This window comes from Orbicella faveolata, unplaced genomic scaffold (assembly GCF_042242905.1).
Source record: "Orbicella faveolata isolate gen_17 unplaced genomic scaffold, um_ofav_v1 contig_35, whole genome shotgun sequence".
Classification (NCBI taxonomy): domain Eukaryota; kingdom Metazoa; phylum Cnidaria; class Anthozoa; order Scleractinia; family Merulinidae; genus Orbicella; species Orbicella faveolata.
This window is the reverse complement of record NW_028301564.1, coordinates 26,380,001-26,394,063: the sequence shown is the minus strand read 5'-3', so window position 1 is coordinate 26,394,063 and position 14,063 is coordinate 26,380,001. Positions and strand designations below refer to the sequence as shown.

The following is a 14,063-nucleotide window of genomic DNA, read 5'->3' as shown; positions in this document are numbered from 1 at the left end:
GTAATTTTCTCAGTCATAGAATAAATAATAAAATGAGTAATCGTATGGAAGTTCGAGCAATTAAGGATTTAAACTACTCGTAAAAATTTTACAAAACCTGTCAAATTGCACTCGTCTAAAGACCACTAAGGGCTCGTGCAATTTTGAGAGAATCTTCAAATATCACTCGAAGTGTTAATTCTTAATTGCATTTGCACTCGTACGATTACCTTTACTAATATTGGTTTTCTTTCTGTCTTCACGTATATCGTCCCTGTTTTTCGTTCTTCCCTCTTTTTTTTTCTCTCTCCGTTTTGATACACATCGTTAGCTTTTTACGTGCTTCATGCCTCCATCTCTCTTGTTCTAAACTAGCTGCGTTAGCCTTCTAACTCTTTCTATTCTAAAAGGTCGAGACAGCAGAAAGCAAATCGTAATTTTTAAGCAGATTACGACATTTTTTAATTTATAAGAAATGTTCCGATGTTACTAACATCATCGTCAGTTACAGAATATTTGAAAAACCGTTAGGACTATATCGGAACATACATATATCGAAACATGTCTTATAAATTAAAAAACGTCCTAATCTTTCTATTCTCTCTCCCTCCGTCCGCGCTTCGTACTTTTGGTTTCCCCCAGTCCCTCCCCTTTGATCGTACGCCTGCCACGCAGGCTAAGCCGACACACTCGATGAGCAGCATGCGAAGGCATGGAGTGTGCGCAATACGTGTGATTGTACTCTCGCGGATTACTGGGCAAAATAGTTGATCATCCATAGCTGAATTGTTACTTCTTCCTCCAAGGAAGAGTGGGTTTCGACTATCTGACGAAGCCACTGACTATTAGTTCAAAAACTATAGATTGTTTTAAAATTCGAATGAAAAACATATCCACAGGAACCCGCTTTGTTTGCATGGAGCTAGACACTGCATGTCAGACTTAAATTTGAAGTAAAAATAAAATACTCTCGATCGAAGTTTTTGAATACTAAGGACTTCTAAAGAGTTGTCTAAGTCTATTGCTGCTTCCATATTTGTTTACCGTATGGTGAAAGTACAAGATTTTATCTATTATTGTATGAGTCTGTTTCTAGATTCTTCTATCACTTGCTTGTTTATCATTGCAATAGGGTGGACGCGTTGCCTAAGCTGCCAGCTGAACCACAAAAACAAAACAAAAAATATATATTAATATGCAGTTTGGGTTTAATTTCTTGTGCGGCTCTTTTATCTTTTTATTAGTTTTCGCCATTTATAAATGTTTTGTCTGCAGCATAGTCCTAGAAAATAAATTTTAACCACTGGCTTTTCAGCAATAGCGATTCGAATTATTGGAGTGGTGGCGGAATGGAGTGGAGTTGGCTGGCAGGGCGATTGGAGGTACCCTGTACATATTACGGAAAAGCGCTTTTTACATAGATTATTTTAAAATGTTTTTGTCTTTTTTCAGTTGTAATATTTGATATGTATTTTTATCAAATGAATAAGGGAATTATTCTTATTATTATTGACTGAAAAGGGGAACCCACGCTTCTATGGCTTTTGAGCATTTCTATTGCATCATGGGCGCACAATAACTGTATTGGAACAACTAACCTGCCCTCGTTCCCAAAACAACTTAAGTTAATTGATCCAATTAATAAGTGGGTCATAGAAAACTCAGCACGTGTTCTCAGTGGTTGGTTGTCTGACTTTAGATGGCTATCTTGTGTGAAGAGGAAATAATGACACAGTCACGCTCTGTTTGGTAGCTAAATTTATGCGCTGTTAAATGGCTTCGCGACCGATCTACTGTCTGTGTTTTTATCTGGTGGCTATTACAAGCTTATGGGACTCAAAACCTTGTCTCAGTGCTGCGGTTTTATCCAAAGAAAAGCATCGTTGTTCTTTCCCGGGTTTTTTACAAGAATCATGCAAGGAATCGACCAAAGATTGTCGTCTTTGGTCGCAAGGAAAACGACGTCCATTTGACGAAAATTTCGCTTTCTATGAGCACCAAGCCAGTGAGCGAAGAGGAGAATATACTTGGAGCTTCAATGGAGGGAAAGTCGAGATCTTTGGAGATGAGAATCCTTTAGTGGCTTCTTTGGAGTTTTACTGTTGGAAGAAACTTTCTCCCCATGTTTTTATCATCTTGTCCAAGAATAATGAAACGAACGAAAATGTGAAATATTCTTGTATCAAATTCAGGAAGAGAGGGCGAAATGTGATTGAATTGGAACGTACTCAGTGGAAAGACAACCATACAAGCCTAGCTTCATGTAATGTGAACGATCTTAACACTGATGAAAGTCCTTTGATTTTAACTTCTGCGTGGGAGATACCCGACTGCCCACCTGAACTGAGGGGAGGACTTCAAATTATGAAGGCTTACAATGCATTAACTCAACAAGAATGTGTGTTTGATAATGACACTGGTTTAGGCACGCTCGAATCGGACTGCATGGGTAAAGAAGGCATCTTGATCCATTTCCAAGAACGGAAAAATTGTTCTCTTAGCAAACGCAGTTATGCTGCGTTTTATCTGGCCCTCTCTTGCTATAGCACTCCATGGAAAGTTGAAAATTATACATATTTCATCGCGAAAAGTCGAACTATAGCAAGAAATGCCTTTACACTCGCAGACTTTCTCTGCGTCAGGTTCCAGCGGGTATTAAACGCAAGCGGTGAAGAATTTACCCTGCAACTGTACAAACAGCCAATTTGCCTGCGCAATGCGTCGGCCTCGGCGATATCGCTGACCATGCACTTGAGGCGAAGAGAGAATGCTGAAGAAACAGACATTCCTTCTTCTGAGGTCACTCGAACGGAATGCAGCTTTCCAGAAAAATTTCAAGGAATTTGGAAGGAAGTATCCCTACATAATGGCTTCCAGAATGTCTTGATAAACGAAAAAACAGTTTATATCCCTCCATATGGAGAATTCCATTGCAAACAACAGTATATTTTTCAACACCAGGCTCCCTACGAGTGCAGTTCATTAGTCACCGGGAAATGGCCTGGAACGGGGCGAGCGAAATTCTTCCACGATGACTATCTGTTGTTGTCAAATTTCACCAATGGATGCCGTCCGCGACTGACTCGCTTTGGAATCACAGACATTATCGGGAATGATGTGTTAGTGTATAGACTCTCTCAAAGCCAGCCGATTCTGAGCGTAGGGCATACAGAGTTCCTGGAATACTACTATTTTAATCATCTTCTAAGACTGTTTTGCTCGAGCTGGCTTCCTTATGCAAGAGATCCTTATCCCATCTGGGGACGAAATATCGACAAAATCATAATGGAACGTACTTCAGTTGCTAAAACAGCTCGCTGCTCTCTACCACCCTTGAGTAAAGGAGTTTACTATTTCAATGCGGTGAACGCTGACCAAAGTGAATGCAGTGGACAGACCTCGCGCATTCAGTTTGCGTGCGAGAAGTCTTTCGCTTTTGAAGTGAAGTATGACCCAAGGTGCCAGAAACCCGATGTCTCATTTACTTGCATGGGATTAGCGTGGAAACTTGGCGAGTTTTCCTTGGTTCAAGACGTCAAAACTAAAAATATTAGCTGCATGTGGTTTGATGAGCTAAGCAACCAACTGTTCCGCTTGAACTCGCCTCAGTGCCCCGACATTGACTGGGGCCGTAAACGGCCAGGAAACGATGTCAACTACGATGAAAAGTTCGTGCTTCAGTATTATAGCAAATGCCCAGTTATTTCCAATGGAGGAAGAATTGACTATCCGGTAGTAAAGAAGAGAGGAAATGCATCAGGAAATTTTAACGAAGCGTCACTCTTTATGATCCTAACTTGTCTCGTAATTGCGATCATGCGCTAGTTAGAAGAGCGTAATTCCAGCTTGTGAAGTTTCATTCTCGTCCCAGGGCCGTCTGTCCCTCCTGTCTGGCGGGGCCTTGGCACGAGTAAAAAGGTGGTTCCAGAGACGCGTGATTTGATTGGCTAAATTCTTGGACTAAGATTTTCACTAATTCAACGCTGGTCTCAATCCCGAAAATATCCACTGCTTGATCTCTAACTGAAACCGTTCTATTACAGCGCCTACAGAGTTTAAGAACTCCACCTTGAATTGTATTTACGTTTTGATTTCCCTTCAATAAATTTTTTCAAGGTCTTCAGGTGTCCTAATGGAACGGTTTTAGTAAGAGATGACCACTGGATATTCTCGGGAGTGATACCAGCGTTGAATTTGTGAAAATCTTAGTCCAGGAATTTAGCAAAATAAATCATATATCTCCAGAATCATCTTTTCCTCTTGCCAACGCCCCGTCGGCAAAGAAGGACGAGAAGCTGTGGGGACGAAAATGGAAAGTTTGCCTTTAGTTTCTTGAGGAGTTTGATCGAAAATAGATTCACACGATGGAAGATGGAAAGTCATGAAGTTTTTCATTAAAATGGAAAGGTTGTGTGACGAGAAAGCAAGCCTATTTGAGGGCAGTTGAACGGAGTAAAGGACTGAATTGGGGACACTTTCCATCTGACAGTTCAATTAAAATTTGACCAGTTTCTAGGACGTTTTCTAAGCTCCTTGTTTAGACTAAGGAAATCTTAACATGTAATATATACATAAAGGGTTAATCTGTTTAGTATAAATATAAGTTATTAGCCGTTATAACATTGCATCTTTGAAACTGATTTGGTATAAACAAATTTTCATTGTATGCCGGTTGTGTTTTTGATTTGCATGGCATTTTCTATTCTATTTTTCACTCCCTTGGAGAAAGCTTCCATTCAAAATTTTAAATTATAACAATTTTATATTTCTTTCTTTTCAAACAGATACTGACAAAGTTTTGCAAGAATAATTCGTCGTTGTGTACTTCTGATAAAATGTTTGATATACAGGACATGATATGCATATCTGAGCTTCCGTAATATTGCGTCAACAAACTTTCGCTTACGTTTTTTCAACTTCTTTTTGGGTGGGTGGAGTGGGCTTCCATCATGGGAAAATCTGAAGGAATTGTGAACAGGCTTATTATACTTGGAACGGACTAATACGGATCAATACCCATAGCATTCTACTTTGTGAAAAGGAGAACACTTTGGACAAAGATTTGAGGATATCCTCCATCTTCAAGCAGGTCACCAGGCTAAAAGAGAAATCCCGGGAGAAATGGCAAAGCTACTTGATTGTGGAGAAAATCAAATACGAGGTTACTTTCGGGGCGGGCGTTACTTTTGGGGTCGTTACCCCGGGGTCGTTATTTTCGGGAAGCGAAAAACATTACTTAAATTGATACGACTGACCTCTTTTTACGAAATCCTATCGTATCCTATATCTCTTTATGCCATAAGGCACATAAGGCTTTGACATTCTCTTTCCAACCACTACGGTTTGCTGCGAGGTCTCTGACATTCGCCCATGACTTTATTTAAGAAATAAAAGACGTAAATTCGCAAAAATAGAAATTCATAAACACGATATACAGTTTTTCGTCCCAATCTTAATAAATGCTGCTGCCACATGGATAGGCCCTTCCTGTCTAGACCGTGTTATCAGTAGTCAGCAGGCTAGTCAGGTACCCCCTGATCCCTACTTTCGGAACTCTGAGGGGTCGTTACTTTCCGAAGTTTACGGAATTATCAGATAACTCCAAATATTATGAAAGTTCAATAGAAATCAGACGAACACGAAGTCTGGCAAGTGCTGTAATGACATGAAATGCAAACACCCCCAACAACATAGGGGAAGGGGGATGGGGGGTGGGGTGGGTTTTTTTCTGAGCAAGACCTTCAGGTCGAGTAAGTCCTGCACTTCCGGAATCCTGCACTGGCCGATAGCTCAACCCCACCCCCACCCCTGCAATGTATGACCGGAATAGCCTGAGTACGAAAACATGGCCGCAAACATGGAGAAGGTTAGAGAAGTCTTTCTTTCGTAAATTGCTGGTTGAAAAGGTAATATTCCGGTGTTTTATACCTCTCATATATATAAAGGTGCAATTTTATGGTTATGAGTTACCATATAATTAGTTCCCTAGTTCAGACCAATGTTAAACATAGTTTGTGAAGGGCTTTTGTTGATGGTTTTATCGATAATGATGAAAAAGTACCTTCTTTTTAAAAACATACCTATATCAAGACTAGAAGGCGAAAGCCATATCCTATTATTTTGTGACCAAAATGGACAAAATTGATACCCTTTCTATGACCCAAACTGCTGAAAAACCATATCCCTATATAGCCCATATAAGGGAGTTCCCTCCGGGGAATAGTGCTCAGGTTAGCCTGTTTAAGGTTAGTTCTTGGTAATGGAAATGGGAATATGATTACAAAGTCTGTGGTCTATGGTCTGCAGTCTACAGTCTGCAAACGTCACAAACCAGGTCAAGATTGGCTAGGTTTTCAAGACAGTAGAACTGGGGAAAATAGAAAAATATTTGTAACATAAAATTTTGTAATGAGATGGGATTTAAAAAGTTTGGAGCAACAAAAGAAGCAAGATGAAACCAGTGAAAGCTATATGACATGGGAAGTTCAGAGCTATTCTTCTCATACCCCACACAAAACCTGTATTTTTGCACTAAAAAATAATAGATAACCTTTATTTACCCCCCAGTGTTTATAGCTCAAAGGCTAGCGGAGCTGAGCAAACACCTGAAACAAATAATTCAAATTGAACATAATGTTGTTAAGAATCCCAACTGGTCAGAGACAAATCAGTTGGCTATTTACAAACCTAACCAAGGATTTGAACTTGGGGCTACTGTGAAACAAATCCAGGTAGCAGTCAGAGCGGAACTTGAACTAAGGACTGCTGGATTGCAAGTCCATTATGCTGACCACTCGGGCACGCTGCCTCCTGCACTATACATGTTTACTCAAAACAAAAAAAAAAAACAAAAAAAAAACAGAAAATCCTGGTTAAATCACTTGTGTGTCTGTAGTATTTATATCTCACTGACACATTAGGGAAGTATTCTGGAAGATTCTGACAGAGGTCAATTATAACCTTATCTATGCATTCAGAATCAAATAGTTGGTTTGCTTTATCTTCACTGGTTTTAGCTTTGTTTAACTATTTTCAGTTACATTTAAATATCAGATGACAAAAGGTGTCTTAAACAAACTGAAGAATAACTTGGAAATCTGTCAGCGATAAAGGCCAAAAAATGTACCGTATTCTCTTGAGAAGGATACAAATATCTCCCATAGCTGTAAGAAGACACTACTGGACACAGGGTGATGGACCAAACTACTCAAAAAATATGTTAATGGTTGGAATTGGAACTGTGATTTGTGCAGCTGTTGGTGCAGTAAGTTTTCTCAGTCACATTGTATTGCATGATATCAAGAACTGTCTCTACTTAACCAATGAAATGTCACTGTAAAATCTGAGAGCTGGGATTTCCCGACTGTTTGGGAGAGGAGGTCAAGGGGAATGGGGTTTCAAACCAAACAAAAATCTTCCAGAAGCTTACAGATTAATTCTTTTTTTCTCTCCTCAAAGGTTGCATGACAATTGCAACATGACAATTCCAATTTAGTGATATATTTTGTATGTTGTGTACAAAGTGATTTTGCTCTTGACTTGACTGTATCAGCCATTTAAGATCACCTGGGCCCATTTCAAAGGCCCCAAAAAGTTTTCACACCTGGAAAGTAGTGGCAAAATCTCATATCTTATGATTACAGCGCTGTTTTATTCACATATTCTTAATATGAACAGAGTTCTCTTCATACAAGGAGTTTCAGGCGTATACACTTCTCTGTTTTTAGGGGCTTTTCGAGAAGTTTCCAGGGCTTTTCGAGAAACAGGCCCCAGGCCAGGGTTGTTTCACAACTGCAGACCATTCTACAATGAGCCAAGTGGCCCATACAGCTGGAGCTTATCCCAGTTTCAGTAGAACTAAGTGACCAAGAGTTTTTCTTATTCTACTCCTCCCTGGATGGGATGTTATTCCATTGCAGGGTTACACCCCCAGCGTGAAATTCACTGGTACCCATTTATACATTACTCCTGAGTGGCACAAGGCACTGAGAGTAAAGTGTCTTGCCCAAGAACACAATGCAATGTCTCCAGTCAGGGTTCAAACCCAGATTACTCAATGTGGAGTTCAGTATGCTAGCCATTGTGCCTCTGTCTCCACTAGCTGCTCATAGATTATTTTCGGATTAAGTGTTATTTAAGGATGAAAATCTTGATTAGGAGCCTAGTTACCTAGTTCATGGGAAGCATAATGACTAGCACAAGAGGCTCCTGATTGATTGGTCTGGGTTTGAGCCTTAGCTGGGGTCACTGCCTTGTGTTCTTGAGCAAGACTCTTACGTTTGCAGTGGCTCCATCAAGATGTATAAATGGGTACCGGTGAACTTAATGCTGGGGGGTAACCCTTTGAAAGACTTCCATCCCTTCCAGGGGGGTTGTAGAAATACTCCTAGTCACTGGGTTAAATTAAAACCTACTTTGCTAAAATGGGATAATACAATCTGAGAAACAAATGTAGTAAACAGGATCAAAACCTTGTCCAAAATCCCATCTGGAGGGTGGCTGACTAGTTGGTTATTTACAAAATATGGAGGAGTTGATTTAGGACCACCAAACACAAATCCGTTTGGTGGCAGGGAGGAGGATTTGAACCTGGAACCTCCAGATTACTGACAGTTCAGTGCTGTAACCACTTGGCCATGCTGCCTGCAGATAAAACAAGCTACCGCAGTATTGAGCACTTGGCCTTATGCAGACTTAACCAACGTTACCTTTTTTAACTTTAAAAATTATTTAAAAAATCAGGTAAAAACGTCTTTAAAGTTTTTTTGTTCTGTTTTTTTCTTGTTTTGTTTTTTAGGGGTATGGAAGGTGGAAATTTGATAAGGAGTTAGACGAAAGATGATATGCCAGAGTCAAAAACCTTAATTAAACTCTAAGTTAAATATGCAACAAATTTAAGTGTATTTACAGGCTACGAAGCTCAAAGTTTTCCTGCATAACAGTATGTTAGGAAGTAAAAATCATAATATTCAAATACGTGTCTTCGTTCCAGCTCTGTGATGCACTATTTATATTACTATAATTTCCTGAAAATAATTTCATATATTGGTCCCAAGAAATAAACAGCGACAATGTTCGCAATTTTGTTCACATTTGGGGATTGTGTAAAATAAGGGCGCTGTTTCCGTTCACAAGAAATCAAGAAAACTGGCTCGAAAGAAATTACTTAAACTACTTTTCCTGATACAAAACTATTGATGTAATAGAAAATAAGAACAATCTTCACTGTTGGCTTCAAATATACTTAGTTTATGAGCTTTTATTCTGGAGAACGTCTTGAAAACTGATATCGTGTGATTCCGTGACGGGTCTCACGAAATAGGAAAGTCACGAAAGCGTGAAAGTTCCGTTTCAGCGAACACGACAATTTTTTTTTTTATGAAAAACACCAAGAGAACATTCAGTAAAGGTTATCTCGTTTGGATAAACCTTTTCACAATGCAATTAGCTCACCAGGGAAGATAAACTGTAGAGAAATGCACTATTTTGTCGTTTTCTGTGTTTGCGTGATGAGCGAGTATGACGTGACACGAGTAAACCCCGCCCAATAACAAATGCCAATCTACTCTTGTTTACTCACTGAGATAAATAGTCATATATGGGGCAATTGAAGTCATTTTGACAGGAATAAATACACCTGGTTCTGCTAGCGGCCAGTCGTTGTCAAATCCTCCTTAAAATAGCCTCTTGTAAGCTCGGAACTTTGTGCATTACTGTTGTACGATGTCGCTGAAAGCTTGTTCAAGAATTGTTCGTGCTTGTGGTGTCGCGAGTTCTCCACAGTTTCTTGCAAGGTCTCTTCCTCGTCGACTTGGTGAGCGAAGCTTGTACCTCAAGCAAGATAAAAGAGCTAGCACTAAGGAAGAGCTTGGCATGTTTATCTTTGGTCTTGGTGCTCTTTCAACCGCTGTTGTTTGGGTAAGAAAACCCTCCTAATTTTCAGATGTTTTGATGCTCTCGTTAATTCGATATAAAAAGTCGTGCCTATAGCAAAACGAAGTGCCGCGTAGATTCAAAGCGAAAGAGGAAAATCTTATTTTTACCGTTTACGCTACACAAGGATTTAGAAAGTTACCATCTTGGTGGTTGAAACGAGAAGTAATAGATTTAAAACATACTTTTTCGTAAAAATTCTAACGACTTAACGCTAAAAGGACGCGGAACTACAAGACGTGAGTCAATGCACGTATTTGCCAGGCGGATTTGTTTTGCTTCCGTGAATATAGATATCTGAACGATGGACGCCTTTCTTTCACTTTCACAATCGAAACACATTTCGGATTATATGTAACCCTGAATTTACATTATCGAAGAAATATGTGGCAAGTAAATAAATGGAGACATGGATCCCCTGGCGAAGAACAAGCGCTTTGTTTACCGAATGCGTGGCCATTATTATATATATGTATATATTTTTAGTACAGACAAGGCGTGCCCTTTCTAATACTCGAGGCCTTTTCTAGAAAGGGGTCAAATCTTACAACTGACAGGTCCTAAAATTTCAAATCTATATGGCCTAAAGAACTCACCCCTAGCAAGTCTTTGCACAATCCCCACCCGACCCCTGCCCCACCCCCACCCCCACCTCCAATCCTTGAAACTCTCGCTAGCTTAGTTTAGTGGACATTTATTGCAGAACTTTTTAGTCCCTTTCGATCTTAATCACTTTCAACTCAACAAAACTGGCTTTATTTGCCTAAAGGATCAATAATACCTTCCACTGGATAAATCACTGGAAAAACAAAACAAAACAAACTAAATCTGTACTAATCTCTTTCCCAGGGTCTCTCTTCTTCCAGCCCCTGGAACATGGTACAATGAGTATTATTTGTACTATTTATTTGTTGTTATCTGTGTAGGGAATAAAGGACGGTGCATTTTCATTAAACATGACTCCAGCTGAACGAGCCAAGGTAAAAAGAAAAGTTTTATGTCACTGCTTACTTAAAAAAAATTAATATTTTGGGTAACCAAACCTATTATAAACCATTTCTTTTGATGTAGTATTTGAAGCTTCATTTGTACGTAGCTTCCCACAAAAAAGTGAGACACATTTAATAGGGAGACTAAACTGTCCACAGTTAGAATTATATGGCATTCAGTCTACTGTGAACTTAAATTTGACCTTTTATGGGTGCCTTGGAAAATTTCTGATGATCACCCCAATTCAGGTCACTTTTATTTCAGGGAGTATGTTGCCACAGGTTTCGTTTGATAATATTATTGAATACAATACTGTTTACCATGGAATCTCCTACGGTAAAAATAGTCTTAATTGTACCATAGTGTTTTATAGAGATTGGAAATGGTTAGTTTTCAAGTGATCTGGGTTTGAGCCAAAGGTAGGCCAGCCCGCTCATTGCAGATGTCATTCTTTGCCGAGACGTTTTACTCTTACAGTGGCTCTCTTCACCCAGGTATATAAACGGGTAACAGAAGTTTGATGGAGGTGAGGGGGAGAGTTACCCCTGTGATGGTCTAGCATCCCATCCAGGGAGAAAAAAGAAATACTCATATAGTCACCAATACAGGGACTGCAGAGACCATTTTAAAGTGGTAGAGCTAAAAAAGCTGGGCAATACCGACAAACATTGTGGTCAGTGTTTTGCCATTTATCTTGCATTTGCACGCCACCTGGAGCCCTAGAAAATAAATCCCAGCAATAAAAGTGGTAGGGTGTAGGCCTACCAGCCTCTCCCCCTCTGCGGTCCCTGTAATAATGCTACACTGAAACTTGGATGAGCTCTGCGGTGACCCTTGTTTTGTTCAAGCTAATTGAACAGATAACTGGGTTGAATGATAGATGAGAATTTTTTTTCAGATGGAGGCAGGAGAGGAAGGATCTGCAGAATGAATTAGAGATCAAGCCTTGCTAAATCACTGAGTTGCAGCAAATGTCATGAAACTGTATTTGCACTTGTTTCATTTGACTCATTGTAATTCATTGTTATATTTCAGATATTAATTTTTTTTAAGATAGTTTGGGTTTATAGATGTAGACATTGTAATGTAGTCACTGTAATATAGATACATCAGGTTAAATATTGTTATAGCTCAAATTAATGAGTTAAAATTGTAATGCACAACAACTTATGCATATATCTGTTGTTGTGTACTGTAACTGTTTCTTATAATATTTGTTTTATATTGTTAAAAATTAAAATAAAAATTGTTTTTAATAATGTAACCTTATGGTTTAAACAGCCAATCCAGGATTAAATTTCTTAACTGTATTAACTTGTGGGTAAAATTGCAGTGCTCAAAGCAGGGTTAGTTGGTGGGTTACTTAACCTCGGTTTAGGGTAGATTAACTCCCCATATTTCGTATCCCATGATACTCTTTTTTGGTTTTTAAATGCCCAGACTTGCTCCTCATGTACTCGTACATATAAGTAATGAATATTTAGGATAATGACAGTTTAATAGCAAACATGACATGAAGTTAATAGCAAGGAAGTAGACGTAGAGGAATTATATGATATAAACTTAAATCAATTTTTAAGATCAGCTTCAATTTGTTATGAAAAGCGACCATTTAGTTAATCAGTAGGTGTCTTTCCATAACAATAGTCTAAATTCTGAGTTGTAAAGCAACTGATTATACACTTGCTAATCAGTTAAATTGTTTTGAGAAATATTATAAATATTAACAGCAGCTTTTAGTAGAATTAAAGGGTCCTTATGGATACTTTGAATAGTAGAAGAATTTTCATTACCATGCTGCACCTCTGTGGCATACAAGATACTAACATGTGGGCAAAAATAATTTCCATGCATGTGAAGTAGTGCAGCAGGATGGAGGTTTCTGTCGTTGAGAGGAAGTGGGTGGGACGAAAAGGGAACAGAGCTCTTGGGGCATGAATGGATAACAGGACAATCACAAGTGCGAAGGGCATATAAATACTATGCTCAATACTCATGGGTATTACAATGGTCTCTAGGGGAGAAATTTGCTCATTTAGGTAGTGCTCGTGTCCATTTCGGTTCAGTCTTCTCAATGAAAATAATACACTTAAAGGTGCCTCCTATTCCCTGTTTATTTAAGTGTTGTGGAGTGTAATTGAAAAATATTGAACTGAACAATTCTGAAACTACCCTCTTCCCAGAAAAATGGTTCTTAACAGTTGAAGTGAATGAGGGAGATGGGTACTATTTAAGATTAACCATTTTGTGAAAAGCAACTGGTCAGGTCATCTTAACCTGGTGCCAGCCCCCTTTTGGAGAAGCAAAAACAAAAACAAAAAATTGAAAACAATAATGACTAAAAAAAGATTGCAGAAATAAAGGTAAACTTTCTGGACAGGTACCTCATTATAATCGCAAGTAACTTTTTTTTGTTATACCTAAAATAGTTGTGGCAGTGACATTATTTCTGCTCTAACAGTTTCCAGTCAGGTTCTAATAGTGACATCGCAGCATTTTAATCTAAGGGGCATACCCCCATTGATTCTGCACCCCAAGATAATGCCCCCCCTCACCCCCCCCCCCCCCCCTCCCCACAAATCCTGGATCTGTCCCTGGTGTGTCTAGTTTGTTCCGAAATGTTCTAAATGTGTGAGAAAAGACAATTTTTACTTGAATTAAGCTCAGTTTAACGACAACTTTGTCCTTTGAATTCAAATGATTTTGAGAGTTACATTGAACGCTACCTGTGATGTGGTGAAAGAAAACTCGTCAAACGTTCCATACGAAGAGCTTTATCCAACCTCGTTCCAGGGCTTTTCCCTTTGAATTAATAGTTGATTATAATCCATCAAATATTTTCGCTCGCGCGATTGGTCTAAGCGCGTCACGTGACTGAAAATTCCCTAGCTAAAACTGGGGAATATCCGAGTGATATTCTCCAATTTTCAAAACTTTGCGTGTCGCGAAAAATATTTGAAAGATAATAAACACGATATCCTCCACTTGGCGCGGAAATATGCTCTGATAATGTCTGCGGACAAATATACAGTCGAACCTCCCGTAAGCGACCACCCAATGCAAGATGTCAAGCCCAGGCGGTCGCCTACGGGAGGTGGTCGCTTACGAGAGCTTAGGCCATATAGGGTCAAAATTTTGCCTCGTTAGCATATGGTAACTGC

The 14,063-nt window shown here is 39.2% G+C and overlaps 2 protein-coding genes and 1 long non-coding RNA gene across 5 annotated transcripts in view; all 3 read left to right on the top strand.

The window, feature by feature from the left end:
• Positions 1-1,328: 1,328 nt before the first annotated feature.
• LOC110043377 (uncharacterized) lies at positions 1,329-4,645 on the top strand. The gene has a single exon (XM_020748830.2). The coding sequence runs from the start codon at positions 1,753-1,755 to the stop codon at positions 3,802-3,804; it is 2,052 nt and encodes a 683-aa protein (XP_020604489.2). The 5' UTR covers positions 1,329-1,752; the 3' UTR covers positions 3,805-4,645.
• A 1,157-nt stretch (positions 4,646-5,802) lies between these two features.
• Positions 5,803-12,674, top strand: LOC110043491 (uncharacterized). 3 transcript variants are annotated; one of them, XR_016201901.1, is made up of 5 exons: positions 5,813-5,885; positions 7,016-7,243; positions 8,777-9,897; positions 10,839-10,892; positions 11,801-12,674. It is a non-coding gene; the product is annotated as an uncharacterized LOC110043491 (long non-coding RNA). The 3 variants fall into 3 exon arrangements; XR_016201902.1 differs by lacking the exon at positions 8,777-9,897 and having other exon boundaries at positions 5,803-5,885; XR_016201903.1 differs by lacking the exon at positions 8,777-9,897 and having other exon boundaries at positions 5,806-5,885; positions 7,033-7,243.
• An 876-nt stretch (positions 12,675-13,550) lies between these two features.
• Positions 13,551-14,063, top strand: part of LOC110043462 (uncharacterized) — a 6,210-nt gene continuing 5,697 nt past the window's right edge. The window contains exon 1 of the mRNA XM_089273129.1: positions 13,551-14,063. This exon is cut by the window's right edge and continues 1,107 nt beyond it. The gene's annotated coding sequence lies outside the window, so the exon portion shown is untranslated.